General features: G+C 40.2%; 1 protein-coding gene across 1 annotated transcript in view; it reads left to right on the forward strand.

Moving 5' to 3' along the window:
• The window catches only part of LOC124266055 (laminin subunit alpha-2-like), a 145,055-nt gene that overhangs the window by 75,589 nt on the left and 53,556 nt on the right, over nucleotides 1–15,910 (forward strand). Inside the window, 19 exon segments of the mRNA XM_046700874.1 lie at nucleotides 1,280–1,522; nucleotides 1,749–1,808; nucleotides 2,042–2,161; nucleotides 2,613–2,705; nucleotides 3,044–3,158; nucleotides 3,519–3,637; nucleotides 4,233–4,397; nucleotides 5,319–5,474; nucleotides 6,747–6,887; nucleotides 8,300–8,497; nucleotides 8,954–9,055; nucleotides 9,498–9,718; nucleotides 10,288–10,399; nucleotides 10,831–10,944; nucleotides 11,511–11,734; nucleotides 12,273–12,481; nucleotides 13,560–13,666; nucleotides 14,249–14,426; nucleotides 15,548–15,657. Of these exon segments, the coding sequence (XP_046556830.1) occupies nucleotides 1,280–1,522; nucleotides 1,749–1,808; nucleotides 2,042–2,161; nucleotides 2,613–2,705; nucleotides 3,044–3,158; nucleotides 3,519–3,637; nucleotides 4,233–4,397; nucleotides 5,319–5,474; nucleotides 6,747–6,887; nucleotides 8,300–8,497; nucleotides 8,954–9,055; nucleotides 9,498–9,718; nucleotides 10,288–10,399; nucleotides 10,831–10,944; nucleotides 11,511–11,734; nucleotides 12,273–12,481; nucleotides 13,560–13,666; nucleotides 14,249–14,426; nucleotides 15,548–15,657 (2,787 nt within the window).

Below are 15,910 nucleotides of genomic sequence, written 5' to 3' on the forward strand. Positions count from 1 at the left end.
GTTTGGATTCAAGTTTTTCAAGTTGAGGCTTGAGTCTTCAAAATGTAAGTGGAGGGTGAACTGGTGTCAAAGAAGCTCCTTTACTTGACTCCACCTCAATCTGTGTTTGGTCGACATTAAGTCCATTTCTGCCCTTGGTGTTCCACTTAGAACATAATGAACAAAACATCATTCCCTTCTTTTTTGTCATCTTCTTGAGGTACCTCGACCAGGGGACGGCTTTGTTGCCACTTTGTGTCAAATGCAGTCTTGTGACCACCATCTTTCTTCTGTGTTGGAATAACTGACTCTGTCTCGAAATTGTGCCCTTTGAATTTTCACAGGAAACTACCTCTGACTCGTCGGTCTGAAAAAAAAAAATATACAAAGTTCATATACCATATTCAAAATATTCTTAGATATTAAATTTGCAATCATAATTATTAAAACAAAAATATCACACAATAATACACCTGAGCGTAGTATCTACTGTGGAGAGCCTACGACAAGGGTGTGGCTTCCCATTGTTTGAAATCGTCACAAAAATAGTTTTCGCCTTCAAGACTTACATTTTATGAAATCGACAGTAAACACTAAATTACCAAAAGTGAAGCTGTTATGCAAGCTGTATTAACTATTTTCATTTCCCAGGACAAAACAACAAAATAATTCAAGATCAATTTCAAATTGCCGATTGATTCAAAATGGCGGACATTTTCGAAGTTTCAGATTTTCACCTAAACAGCACAGTCACATGAATATCGGTCCCCAAAGCGTGCCAAAAACACTAGTATGTTTTGGTCTGTCATGGTATGTCATGTTGATCCTCAGTATGTTATGGTCTGACTTGGTATGTCATGTTGATCCTCAGTATGTTATGGTCTAATGGTATGTCATGTTGATCCTCAGTGTGTCATGGTATGTCATGTTGATCTTCAGTATGTTATGGTCTGTCATGGTATATCATGTTGATCCTCAGTATATCATGTTGATCCTCAGTATGTTTTGGTCTGTCATGGTATGTCATGTTGATCCTCAGTATGTTATGGTCTGTCATGGTATATCATGTTGATCCTCAGTATGTCACGGTATGTCATGTTGATGCTCAGTATGTCATGTTCATCCTCAGTATGTCATGATATGTCATGTTGATCCTCAGTATGTCATTGCATGGCATGTTGATTGATGGTGTGTCATGTGTCATGATACGTCATGTTGATCCACAATATATCATAATTCATCATGCTGATACTGGATGTGTTATGTGCCCTGATATATCATTCTGAGTCTTATTTTTCAGATTTACCAAATAGCATATGTGATAATGAAGGCTGCCAACTCTCCAAGACCAGGAAACTGGATCTTGGAACGGTCACTAGATGGCACCACCTACAAACCATGGCAGTACTTTGCGATGACTGGTCGTGAATGTCAGGAAGAATATGGCCTTGACCCCACATATGGAATACCGACATCATTATCAGACGATGAAGTAATATGTACGACACGCTACTCTCATCTCATTCCACTCGAAAATGGAGAGGTAAAGTTCCCTCAAATGTGGTGATTCTGGAACGGAAGTGTCACGCACTCAATCTATCCACCAATTAAATACTGTTTGCTACCTGCAATAGGTGTATGCTTAAGTCATTGTATTGTGAGCTTTTGCTATGGTTAATTCTGAATGCTTACATGACCTTCAATTTAAATGACTACAAGGAAAGAAGAATAAAAGTGCTGATGAAGATGCTATGATGTTTCTGTTTCAGATTTTAATTTCTCTAGTCAACGGAAGACCAGGTATTAACCAGCCAAGTAAAGTGCTTTTGGTACGTTTGTATTTTTAAAAATGTATTCCAGATGCTTTAATTATTCAAATTATTTTTACATTTTGAATTATCTATATTATATTTATGTTATCATTTGACCCAATAATGTAAAAAGATAATATAAATTATTTTTGGATGTTTTGCTAATCTGCCTGTAAAGAAATAATATTTTGAAAATTAAATATTTATCAGTGATTGATAATTCCCAATCATACAATAATTTCTTTCTGCAGGATTTTACATCAGCAAGATTTATTCGCATGAGATTCCAGAAGATCCGCACCCTCAACGCTGACTTGATGACATTCCATAACTTCAAGCCACAAGATGCCGACCCCTCTGTCACTAGAAGGGTAAGGGTTTAGTTCCACTGGATTGCATTGCACCAACAACAAGATCTTCAAACTATTTTACAGAAAAAGGACTTATTAAGTCATCTTATTAAAATATTTCATGAAATAGGAGCTGAGAAAATATCTGCTGCAGTAATTTAGGCTTGCCAACTGTTAAACACTTGGGATGTTTTGGATATAATCATTTCGGGGGGTTCTATGACAGACTTATGCTTAAATAATAGGACTGGCAAACGGCAGTTAGCTGGGCAAGTGCCTCTACTGCCGAATTTGGTTAAAACAGAACTTGGACAATGCAAGGTAGTATGGCCTCAAGAAAAAATCCCATGAACAAAGAGATACTGTGAACATGAATTTGGATCGATAAAGACTGTGTTTATGGATGCTCATGTGTGTTTCTATGAGTTAATATGTGTTTCTGTATGTTCATAAGTGTATATATCTGTTTCAGTATTACTACTCCATCAAGGACATCTCAATAGGTGGACACTGCATTTGCTATGGACATGCTAAACTCTGTGGACGGCATGACTCACAGCCCGATGTGAGTATTGTACTATTAAGTATATATTTTTCAAGATATTTTTAAGATAAATATTTTAAAAATACAGAAAAACAATATGTACATGTAAAATATAAAAATATGTACATTTTAAAAAATTGTGAATACATTATTTTTTTCTCATCATTTTTCTCATTAAAAGTAGTACGTAGGGTCTATTATTAGGGAATCAACAGAGTTTGGCTTTTTGACAAACAATCTTCAAATGTATTATGCATGCTTTGCATCATGTATATCTTTATACAAGTTGTTAGAATAGGTGGCAGTGATTGAGGAAACACAATTCAGTGGTAATCATGAATATTGTGTCCCTGTTTCAGCGCCTCAAATGTCAGTGCGAGGACAATACGTGCGGAGACAACTGTGAGAGGTGCTGTCCGGGATTTAATCAGTACGGCTGGAACAATGGCAATGGTGTCAAACACATTTGTGAACGTAAGCAAGACAGGATATTTCATCGATGTCGTGCTAATATTATTCTTTATAGGGCTTGTTTCAGACATGTAATGGATATTCTTTGTACTGAAATGATCAAGCATTTTAAAGTGTCAATGTGATCTAGGGGGAGGTAACTCCAGCAGACATTTAGTTTTGTGTGGTTGCCTTAAAATCTTAGCTACCTACCTACTTTTGTATGCATTTGTATGCATGAGAACAGTTATGGACCTAAATAATCAGTACTTTATTGAATAACATTTGCAAGATTACTTAATGGTATAGATAATAATGTATTTTTCAGTTGGTGATAGCTTTGTCATGACTGAATATCTGTATAGATAATGTGGTATATTTCAGCCTGTAACTGCCATGGCAAGGCGGATGACTGTGTTTTCAATGCCACAGTGAAGGATCTAGGCCTCAGTCTTAACATTGAGGGCAAATATCAAGGGGGAGGTGTTTGTCTAAACTGTCGGGTGAGTCATATTCATACACAATACTTGCTCATCGTAGACATTTCTTTCAAAATCTGATTTGTCACCAACAGAGAGCGACCATTCAGGCACATATAATGGATAAAGAAAGTACATTTGTAAAAATGAGAGTTTCTCTGCTGGAGATGGAGATGGTTTCTTTGTTATACACAGTTCACTTCCATTGGTTCATCTTGGGTGCTGCAGTTTACTTTGCAGAGTTGTGTCCCTTGAAGACCAGTTTTAACCTTGATCTTTATGTGTCCATCAAATTAATTAGACATCCAGGACCTGAATCATTTTTTACTTTTCACCCAAATTAATTGGATCCATCTGAGATGATTTACTATACTATAACCCGTGAAGATCTGGGTTAGGATTGGTCTTCAACCCATGCTCGCCGTAAGAGGCGACTAACGGAATTAGGTGGTCAGGCTCGCTGATTTGGTAGACACGCGTCCCAACTGCGTAGGTCTTTGCTCATGCTGTTGATCACTGGATTTTCTAGTCCAGATTCGGTTATTTACAGACTGCTGCCATATAGCTGGAACAAAACTAAAATACATTAAACTTGCTTACTGTCCTTGTCACATTTCAGGAATTCACAACGGGTATAAACTGTGAGCAGTGTATTGAGGGTTACTACCGACCCAGTAGACTCGCTATCACTGATTCCTTCCCATGTCGACGGTGTAACTGCCAGGAGACGATGACATCCACCGCCACCTGTGTCACTGATGACAGTCGTGTTAGCGAGGGCTTGGTGAGTACTGAATAGCATGAAGTAAACAATGTGCAGGTATTTTGAAGCTATGTCATAAAACAATAAATTTGAAATCGTATAAGTTCTACAAAACTTTCAAGGAAGTAATCTGTGTCCAACCACTACTGTGTCATTAAAATACTAAGAAAGAACATTTTATGGCAAATTGTTCACATGGATCTTAGGCACTTTAGCCATGCAGAGTTGCCTCCCTTTGGTGTGCCAGGATCCTATGGGTTTGAATCTAATTTGTCCTGAGTATATTTCTAGGCTTGTCATCTCCTTCTCTTCAGGATAGACCTGATATAACTGAAATACTTTTCAGAGCTGTGTTAAACCAACTCACTCACTATTATTCCTGACTTCATCTTTTACCTATCTCAAGGTGCTGTTGATTAGATTCGGGGTGGTGGCGTAGTCTAGTGGTTAAAGCGTTGGCTCGTCACGCCGAAGACCCGGGTTCGAATCCCCACATGAGTACAATGAGTGAAGCCCATTTCTGGTGTCCCCCGGCCGTGATATAGATGGAATATTGCTAAAAGCGGCATAAAACCAAAACTCAGTCAGTCAGTCAATCAGTCAGTTGATTAGATTCAGCTGTCCAGAATGATTTGTTCAACATAACATAATGCACTCAAGCCATTAACAGAGCCATACTTTCCATTATATTTACAACTGTGGAACACCCAAATCTGTTTGTTATTTTCATAAATGGTTGGGTAGCCTAGTGGTTAAAGCATTCACTTATCACGCCAAAGACATGGGTTCAATTCCCCACATGGGTACATTTGTGGTGTCCCCACCGTGATATTGCTGAAATATTGCTAAAAGCGGGTTAAGACTACACTTACGTACGAATCATTCTCGATGTGAGTTTTGTGTATATACATGAGTTCTAACATGATGTATTTTGTGTGACAGAACCCTGGAGATTGTGTGTGTAAGCCAGGGTATGCTGGGCGTGGCTGTAACAGATGTGCATATGGCTACTTCGGCTTCCCCAGGTGTCGAATCTGTCCATGTAACCCTGCAGGAAGTGTCAACCCAGAAGAGTGTCGCCGCAGGTGTCGGTGTAAGGTGAGTGATAGCACAGGTGTTGTAAGGTGGGTGCAATATCAGGTGTCTGTGTAGTGTCAGTGCCATCTCTGGTGTCAGTTAGAGCTGTCACAGGTGTCAGTATAAGGTGAGTGTCATATCAGGTGTTGGTGTAAGATGAGGGCTTTTACAGGTGTCAGTGTAAGGTGAGCGTCATCTCAGGTGTTCATGTAAGATGAGGGCTTTCACAGGCGTCAGTGTAAGGTGAGTGTCATCTCAGGTTTTGATGTAAGATGAGGGCTTTCACAGGTGTCAGTGTAAGGTGAGTGTCATCTCAGGTGTTGGTGTAAGATGAGGCCTTTCACAGGTGTCAGTGTAAGGTGAGTGTCATCTCAGGTTTTGATGTAAGATGAGGGCTTTCACAGGTGTCAGTGTAAGGTGAGTGTCATCTCAGGTGTTGGTGTAAGATGAGGCCTTTCACAGGTGTCAGTGTAAGGTGAGTGTCATCTCAGGTTTTGATGTAAGATGAGGGCTTTCACAGGTGTCAGTGTAAGGTGAGTGTCATCTCAGGTGTTGGTGTAAGATGAGGCCTTTCACAGGTGTCAGTGTAAGGTGAGTGTCATCTCAGGTGTTGGTGTAAGATGAGGCCTTTCACAGGTGTCAGTGTAAGGTGAGTGTCATCTCAGGTTTTGATGTAAGATGAGGGCTTTCACAGGTGTCAGTGTAAGGTGAGTGTCATCTCAGGTGTTGGTGTAAGATGAGGCCTTTCACAGGTGTCAGTGTAAGGTGAGTGTCATCTCGGTGTTGGTGTAAGATGAGGACTTTCATAGGTGTCAGTGTAAGGTGAGTGTCAACTCAGGTGTTGGTGTAAGATGAGGACTTTCATAGGTGTCAGTGTAAGGGGAGTGTCAACTCAGGTGTTAGTGTATGTGAGTGCCATCTCATCTAAGTGAGTTCTATTGACATTGTTCAGGATGTATTATCTTTTTGAAAGGTGCTTAATTTGCTCTTAAAGCATCAGCAAAGAATATTATCAAGGTGACTTTTGAATCGATACCAACACTGGTCAATTAAAGTAGCAAAGCTGTGAGGTTGCCTGAAACTGTCTTCTCAGGTGTCATCTCTGGCATTCAATAGTGTCATTTGTGTTATAGTCATGCCTCAAGCTAACACTTGTGCCATTGGGATTGACCTGTGGGTGATCTTCAAATATATTATTTGACCACAAAAGCAAAGACTGGAGTCAGAGCCATACAGGATTGTGTTATAAATGAATGTATTACAAAGCTTGACCAAGCACCTGTTTATATCCAGGCCAATGTGGAGGGCAAGCACTGTGACCGCTGTAAGCCCGGCTACTACAACCTGGACAAGGACAACGAGGATGGCTGTACCAAGTGCTACTGTCATGGCGTCTCCACGGTCTGCAAATCTGCTGAATGGGGACTCACTCAGGTATGCTGGCAGGACTGTAGCCTTTCCTTCATCGTAGCTGGGCCAGGATTATCGTCTCTCAAAACTGGGTACACCTTTTGTTGTGTTTCACAGTTCCAGAAAATAGCATTTTCTCTTCTAAGCAAACCTTTTGGAATGCTATATCATTTTCCACAGCTTTTGAAAACTTGCATCAAAATGGGGCTCCACTTCATTTTAAATGGAGTTGTTTGGTTCTATCAAAATTATGTATTTTCAGAAATTAACCATTAGTTTATCTGTTCCCAATTTTCCTATAGTTGTCGGTCTGTACTGTTATAAACTTAGATAATTTGAATGAAATTAATCCATGCCATACCACTTTTAATCCTGGGATGTCAAGCATTTTACACAATGAGATGGGCCTTGGGTGGCTCTGTTGTCTCAGTCACTACAACTCACTGTGAAGAGTTGCCTCCCTTGTTGACACTCCTGTCATACATGGAATACTGTTGAAAGCAGTGTTAAACACAACTGACACAGTACAATATCCAATAATAACTTTTGAAAGTGAGGGGCTTTGTTGAGGTGTGAGCAAATATGCTTTACATTAGCATGAGAATTTTTATCATTGTGTCAAAGATGAAGTGCTTTTGTATAAGATTGTGCACTAGGATTATTGTCTGTCTTCCTATATGCTGCAGTCATCAGTATCACAGCTTTCTATATGCTGCAGTCATCAGTATCACAGCTTTCTATATGCTGCAGTCATCAGTATCACAGCTTTCTATATGCTGCAGTCATCAGTATCACAGCTTTCTATATGCTGCAGTCATCAGTATCACAGCTGCAGTGCATCAGTATCACAGCTTTCTATATGCTGCAGTCATCAGTATCACAGCTTTCTATATGCTGCAGTCATCAGTATCACAGCTTTCTATATGCTGCAGTCATCAGTATCACAGCTTTCTATATGCTGCAGTCATCAGTATCACAGCTTTCTATATGCTGCAGTCATCAGTATCACAGCTTCTATATCTATATGCTGCAGTCATCAGTATCACAGCTTTCTATATGCTGCAGTCATCAGTATCACAGCTTTCTATATGCTGCAGTCATCAGTATCACAGCTTTCTATATGCTGCAGTCATCAGTATCACAGCTTTCTCACAGCTGTACTTAGATATTATGATGATTTTGAGCACATAAACTAGTGGCTTATAGCATGAGCATCAATCAACATCACTTGGCTACAACATCTGAGCCCAGTGAATCTTTTACAAAGCCACTATACTGCTAATGTTACTTCTGGCATTCATAAACATACATACAATTGTACACAAGCACCTACACCTGACCACACCTGCATAGCTGTACATATGGAGCAGGACTCGAATCTATATTTGATGAAATGTATAAAAACTTCTAAAACAACAGCTGATGCTACTTTGCAGGTGAACGACATGAACGGGTGGGTGTTGTCCACGAGGGAGCCAGGGGGACTCACCCTCCTCCCCAGGATGTTTGGGGAATGGCTGGAGGCCAAGACGTACCTCCTGAACGGTGGCAGCGGCAGTGGGGGAAGTGGTTGGCCAGTGCAGCAGGCAGACATCTTGTACTGGCTTGCTCCCATGATGTTCCTAGGCAACAGGGTAGGCTGACAGCAGTAGATCAAGTAGATCATACTGGAGTATAATTTTAAATTTGGACACGATATATTTATGTTCCTTTTCTTGTTCTTTTTATGGTTGCGTAGCTTTGTGGTTAAAGCTTTCGCTTGTCATGATGAAAACCCGGGTTCGATTCCCCTCATGGGTACAATATATGAAGCCCATTTCTGGTGTCCTCTGCCATGATATTGTGGGAGTATTGCTAAAATCGGAGTAAAGCTAAACTACTAAACTCATTCACTCTCTTTGTGTTAATGGTCATACTGATGATGGTGAAGTCGACTGAAAACACCTTGCTTAATGACAAGATAATAATTAGCTACTGTATTATCCTAGATTTTTTGGTTCCATTTATGCAATCAGCATTACAGAACAATTTAAACACAGTTGGGGAAATGATGGCCTCTTTTGTATGTTTCATCTGTTTTCATATTTCAGCTGACATCCTATGGTGGAAAGTTGGCTTACACAATCAAATACACAATAGACGAGAACCTGGATCTTAGATATCACTTGAGTGAACCCGATGTCATCATTGAGGTATGCTCAATGTTTAGGATTTACATTGCTGCAGTTGTATTGATCATGTCTAGTTTTGAATCCATATTTCTGTTCTTGAACACTGCCAGATCTTGATTCCATGAGGTGTGACAACTGACACAGTCAAGGGAATAGTTAGTACAGTTATTGATGGGTTATGATAACGCCCATTACTGTCCATTGTTTCAGGACTTCAAATCACTGGCTATGATATATCTTTGTTTCATTCTAGTAATAATATGTCATTGTCAAATATCAGAACTTGAGGTTGTACTATTAATTATGGCATTGAAGATAAAAATTTAATTTGAGTTCTTGTCATGATCCACATGGTTAGAGGGAGATAGCTCTATCCATGAGCAGCATTTGATGTCTCAAAGTCATCAAACAATCTCCATTATTCACTACTGAATGATATGTGATATTTGGTCATTGTTCACAGGGAAACGGATTCACCATCATCAACGGGAAACAGTTTCTGCGAGAAAAGGAAGAAAACAGTCTGATGGTGAGACTGCATGAATCCAACTGGAAGAAGCTGGTCCTACAAGGAAACAGCTTTCGGGAGGAGCCGGTCTCTAAACAGGAGTTCATGCTGATCCTGCAGGGCCTGACCAAAATCATGATCCGGGCCAGCTACCACACGGCACAGGACACCATATAGTAAGACCCTTGCTGAGATTCTTAGTTAGAATCAGTTCCCAGCAACCCATGGTGGTTGTAGGAAGTGGCCACATTGATTGTAGTCAGGTTCTGTGACTTGCTTTAAAGAGTGTCATTGTCCCCCAAAAGGTGGCTTCATTCACAATATGAATCACTGAATTATCTGGTCCAACTCGATTATTTTCTGGTCTTCATTACATAGCTGGAATATTGCCTTGAGGGATGTTACACAATGATGTAGCAATATCTGCCTCAGTAGTGGTGACTAGGCATATTCTTCATAACACCCTAGGGCCCTGTTCCTCAAAGTGATCATAGCGCTACGACTGTCATAAGTCTATGTTAAAGTATGGGAGTAACGATCACCGTAGTGCTACAATCGCTTTGAGGAATGGGGCCCTACTCTTGAAAAGTGACGATGGTTCCACTACCCCAACTTTCAGCTTTCCAGAAGACACTAGTATTATGAGTTTCATATCAAGTAGAATATCAATCTTGAGGACATCCCTGTCTCATACTTAATGATGAAAGTTAACCATGATTTGTATTATATTACCCTTTTCCCACAGCTTGAAGGATGTGACTCTGGACACTGTGAGTCCAATATCCCAGACCAACATCTCGCTGCCTTCAGTGGAACAGTGTATGTGCCCAATGGGATATGCTGGTCTATCCTGTGAGGTGAGCGTCAAACATCATTTATGTAGTTTATCAAATTCTGTGGTCAATGCATCATACTGCTCAGAGTTATCTTTCCACTTACTCACTCACTCATCCACTCACTTACTCTCTTCTTGGTATACTCTCTGAAGTTCATCAGTTTGTTCTTGTGCCTAAACACACCGAAGATCCGGGTTCGAATCCCTACATAGGCACAATGTGTGAAGCCCATTTCTGGTGTCCCCCTCCGTGATGTTGCTGGAATATTGCTGAAAGGGCGTAAAACCAAACTCAGTCAGTCAGTCTTGTGCCTAAAATATTGCTAAAACTAATTTGAGAGATCCTCTAAAATTCTGCTGATGTTAAGCAGATAATCATTTATGGTACTTGGAATTATTCATTCACAGATCGTGAGTCATATGATCAGGCCACTCATTGTCTTTCGTTTTCAGAGTTGTTCCCCTGGTTACCGGCGCCTCAACAATACTCTGCACCAGGGCATGTGCCTCAGGTGTAACTGCTACAACCATGCCATGCAGTGTGATGCTGTGGATGGCAAGTGCCAAGTGAGTCGCTGCTTTTCAGTTCCTTTAAATCAGTTCAACCCAGTTACGAAGTTTAGTCTGCAATATACCTGTACTTATGGATGTAACTGAAATTGTAATTGTCTGCAACTGATGCAAATTACATCTTATTCACAGTAGATGGACCTGCAGTGAAACTAAAATATTTATCAATACATCATTATGTTCAACTCATAAAGTCACTATCTTCTGTTGTGATACAACATATTTTCCCAGTAATAAACAGCACGGGTGGACTGAAGCACTACAATTCTCTGTGCAGAGTTACTTCCCTTAGGCATGCCTACTTATGTTGATTTGAATCGGAAAACAGCCATGATAATGTGTCTTGATTTGATAGCACTATAACCATGCTCACCAGATTAGTAATACATCCAAGGATCACGATGCAAACATCAGGATTTACTGAGAAACTGTTCAAAGTGGTGTCTGGCCAAACTCACTACCCAACTTCCATTTCTAATGCATACTTATAAAATCTGAAAATAAAAACCAAGTAAAACTAACCGAATATCTTTCTGATTCCACAATATTTAATTTGTTTACAGGACTGTCAACACAATACCATGGGAGCGAGGTGTGATCAGTGTTTACCTGGTTACTATGGCAACCCCAGACGTGGATCCCCTGACGACTGCAAACCATGTGCATGCCCTCATCAGTGGAGAGATGGCATCCCAGACCTGTGTGAATATGACCCCTCACCAAACAACAGGGATGACTACAGGTGCTTGTCTTGCCCTGAGGGTCAGGCAGGAAAGCATTGTGACAGGTACTTACAAATATAATTCTTTGAAAATCTGCATACCATATGCATGTATATGATGCGCACGTTTTTTACATCCATACATGCCTGCTAGTCCCATTATGAAACTTTCCTATATTTCCTGTGTGAATATCTAAATCTGTTTCATCTATTTTATTAAATCTTTAATGCAGTGTTGTATAAGTATATTTTGGCAGGACCAGGCCAGGATATTCAACTCATTTGGCTGTGTATGGCAAAGATATCACTACTTAAAGGCTGCCATTAACATTCTACTCAATATTTTCTGCGACTGATCATTAGATATGTTGTCATACAAGCAGTATTCGAATCTGGTATGGAACTGAAGCATGTGCAGCAGAATTTCAAGTTGATTAAAGATAAATACATGATTAAATTTTGATAAGTTGTTGTGTTGATGTAAAGTCTCAGTATCATGAAATGTAAAGTAGACTAGTACATGTCTGGAGTGTTGTATAACATTTAATGAATCATTTTTGGATGGACATATTGACTTATTTAATGTTGAGTTATTTGTTTTTAGATGTGCTGCAGGCTTTTACGGCAACCCACAAGTAGAGGGTGGTTCATGCCGTCCCTGCTACTGCAGTGGCAACATCGACATGGGTGACCCTACGTCATGTGACCCTGTGACCGGTCAGTGCATGAGATGCAGCAACCACACTCAGGGCGTGTACTGTGAGAAGTGCATGACAGGCTTCTATGGCTCTGCCGTACAAGGCAACTGCAGAGGTTAGTACTTGTGGGATCATGTTGTACAGTGGAAGCTGTCAAAACCAGCAGCTGTCCAATCTGGCAAGTTGTCAACACCTGGCATATAATCTCAGTCCTGTCGGTGGCTAGTACATTTATCATCATCTAAAAGCTCTGCATTCCGGCAGCCATCAATTCCAGATCTCGCATGAAATGAGCTGACCGAATATGTGTTTATACAGTAATGAGCGCTGTCTAATCCAGCGTGTGGCAAGGAGTCAGACGGATGTGTATTGTCACCAATTAATCCTGCGTTGAAACTTCATGGTTGCCAACAAAGATGATTTAATCTTAGTTCAGTATGGGTATACTTGTAATTAGTGAAAATTGTGACTCATGAGGGATGTTAGATAAGTGAATATGAGCTGAAGTCATTGTCTCTTATTGTCAGTGTTTGAAGTAGTTGAGAGAACCTTGGATACAACAATGTATATGAGAGTGACAAAACAAGTCAGTTCTAGACGTAGGTAACCATGTCAACTCGACAATCCAGCACGCTGTTTAAACCGGATTATTTCTTCAGTCCCGACAAGTGCCAGTTTAGACAGCTTCTGCTGTACCTCAGCTTCATATTCTCAGTATATGACACAAAGAGGATTGTCACAAAATGAAAACAGTCTCCTCGAGGTGACACTTTCCTAGTTGTTGTCACATAGTGATGTTAGGTGGCCCAAGCTGTAACCTGCTTTGCAGAGTTGCATCCCTTACCATGTCAGGATCCGATCAACCAGGAAGACCAACTCTCAGCACCTGTGGGGATTATTGGGCTAAGAATGATGTGGGACATTACTGGTTTGCCTTATTTGACAACTCACATAATATATTGGCTTTGTTGGAGATTGAGGATGCAACAACAAAAGATGATTGAATCATTATATGAATCAGCCTGTCTGTTAATAGGTAGCAACGGATATGAATGTTCATGCCATTGGTTGCTGGAGTTTCTTCTCTAAATCTGATCACTCTCAACCCCATGTTGATAAGAAAATAGAACATATGTCAAATGTGATGATGATGATGATGATGATGATGATGATGATGATGATGATGATTTCAGTATGTAACTGCCATGAGGATGGATCATACTCCAGTGAATGTGATGAGAGGAATGGCCAATGTTCCTGCAAGCCGCGTTACACAGGTCGTCAGTGTAACACCTGCCAGGTAAATGTTCATAAATCCTTGAGTAATGAACTTGAAAGGAAATCAGTTACATTAATCAGACACATGCAAAAATAAAAAAAAATTAAAATATGATTCTAAAAAATAGTATGATGACATTTGAGTTGTATAGCAGAGGAATGAGTTATAAACATTTTTCTATTAAAGCAAAAAAAGAATTGTCAAGCAGATCTTTTGTTCTCCACAGAAATCCTATTATTTGCAGGGGATCTATTTTGCCTCTGACCCATGAAGATCCGGGTTAGAATTGATATTCAGTAACCCATGCTTGTCATAAGAGAAGACTAATGGGATCGGGTGGTCAGACTTGGTTGACACATGTCATCGTATCCCAGTTATGCTAAACAATGCTCATGCTATTGATCACTGGATTGTTTGGTCCAGACTTGATTTCTTACAGACCGCCGCCATATATCTGTAATATTGCTGAGTGCGGCGTAAAACTAAACGCACTCACTCACTGGCTATGTGCCCCTGTCATATGTATGTTCCATATTGATTTGATTCCTTTGTGTCTATAATTGCTGTCAAAGTTTGTAAAATAATTCTTAATTCTCTCCTCAGCCTGGGTATGGAGATATCACTAATGGCTGCACGCAGTGTCGCTGTAGTCGTATCGGGTCTACTGACCTCCGATGTAGCCCTATCACTGGTCAGTGTCCATGCAAGCCAGGCATTGGTGGCCTGAGCTGTGACCGGTGCAAGGAGGGCATGTACGGCTTCCGAGGTGGACGCTGCTCAGGTGAGTTATCTTTGTCAGGTTCAGGATACTGGGTAAGCCAGTGGTCAAAGTGCGTGCATGTGTGTGTGCATGCATGCATGCCCACATTGATTTTTAATCTCTTATCCCCAGGCAACAAAGATGTTACCATTAGCATGTGAAGTGTCCATTCAGGACATCTCTCCTTAAGGGATTGAGCATTTTATATTCTCTTATGTGGCTGCAATTGTAACCCCAAAATGAATTAACTATCACAGTGACTACTATTATTTAAATAGCCTGAGGCTGTTGAAAAAAATAAGAAACTGTCTGCCATAAACATTACCTTGTTGCACGGTATTTTTAGGAAGAAGAAAATTATTTTGGCTCATAGTTGTAGTATATCAATCAGTTTCATGTCTATTTCATAACCACATCGGCACAAAATTCATGTTTGTTTTTAGCGCATATCAGCAGCCATTATGACCCAGATGTTGAATATGTTACAGTTTCTAGTTTACGTCTAGAGTGAACAATCAGGCATTTATCATAACATTTATAATTTATAACTTGAAAAAGTCTTTGATGGTCATTAACATCAAAAACGTCTAAGTGGTGTGTCAGAAATGTTTGCAATGTGTTCAACGATGTTTTGGCCTCAGATTGCTTGAAGCATTGGAATCAGTCGTAGAGACACTCAACCACTAAGCCATTCGTGACAGACATCTTGTGATGAAAACTCATGTCAGTTGTAAACAGTTTATACAGCTCGCTCTACGGTTATTTCTTCATTAAATCATCTCAATTAATTATCCTGTGTTCCTAATTAACAAGTGTGATGTTCACCGACGTCGGTGTCAAGCAGCCAGTAAGGCACACGCTAATTACCACTCTCGTGTGATTGTTTGTATACGGTCGGATCATCCGGATTAACAAATGTTTTTACAATGTATTTACAATAATCAGTTGCTAGATTGCTGTGTCGGAGTCTGAATGTGAGAATGTCGGATTAACGAGAGTAATTATCACTGTTTTAAATGGTTCCGTAATTTTTTGTTGGATTAACGTGATTGTTGGATTAATGACTGTCAGATTAACGAGAGCTGACTGTATGAATTTAGTCATAATGAACTGATTACATTGCATCTCTCCTGCTTTTGCAGACTGTGGATGTTTTGGTCCCGGCACCAACGGAAGTATCCGCTGTGACCAGCACAGTGGCCAGTGCGAGTGTCATCCCAATGTCGTAGGCCGCAAGTGTGAACAGTGTCTGGTGAGCCACAATTCTCACTGTGTATTACATAGAGGATATTATATGAGTGCCCATGTCATGCTATGTTTACGACACAAGTGCCTAAATTTAGGTATTTCCTGAGCGAGAGCGAGTGGGGTGGTGGGGATTCTGATTTCTTTGATATTTATTATTATATATGATCCCATATTGTCATATATTTCACATATTTCTGGCTTCACTTCTATAAACTGCTGATGCATGAACATCTGGGTTACGATTGGTCTTCAGCAAC

The sequence above is a fragment of the Haliotis rubra genome, unplaced genomic scaffold (genome assembly GCF_003918875.1).
Source record: "Haliotis rubra isolate DU_JTF1 unplaced genomic scaffold, ASM391887v1 Scf10, whole genome shotgun sequence".
In the NCBI taxonomy this organism is placed as follows: Eukaryota; Metazoa; Mollusca; class Gastropoda; order Lepetellida; family Haliotidae; genus Haliotis; species Haliotis rubra.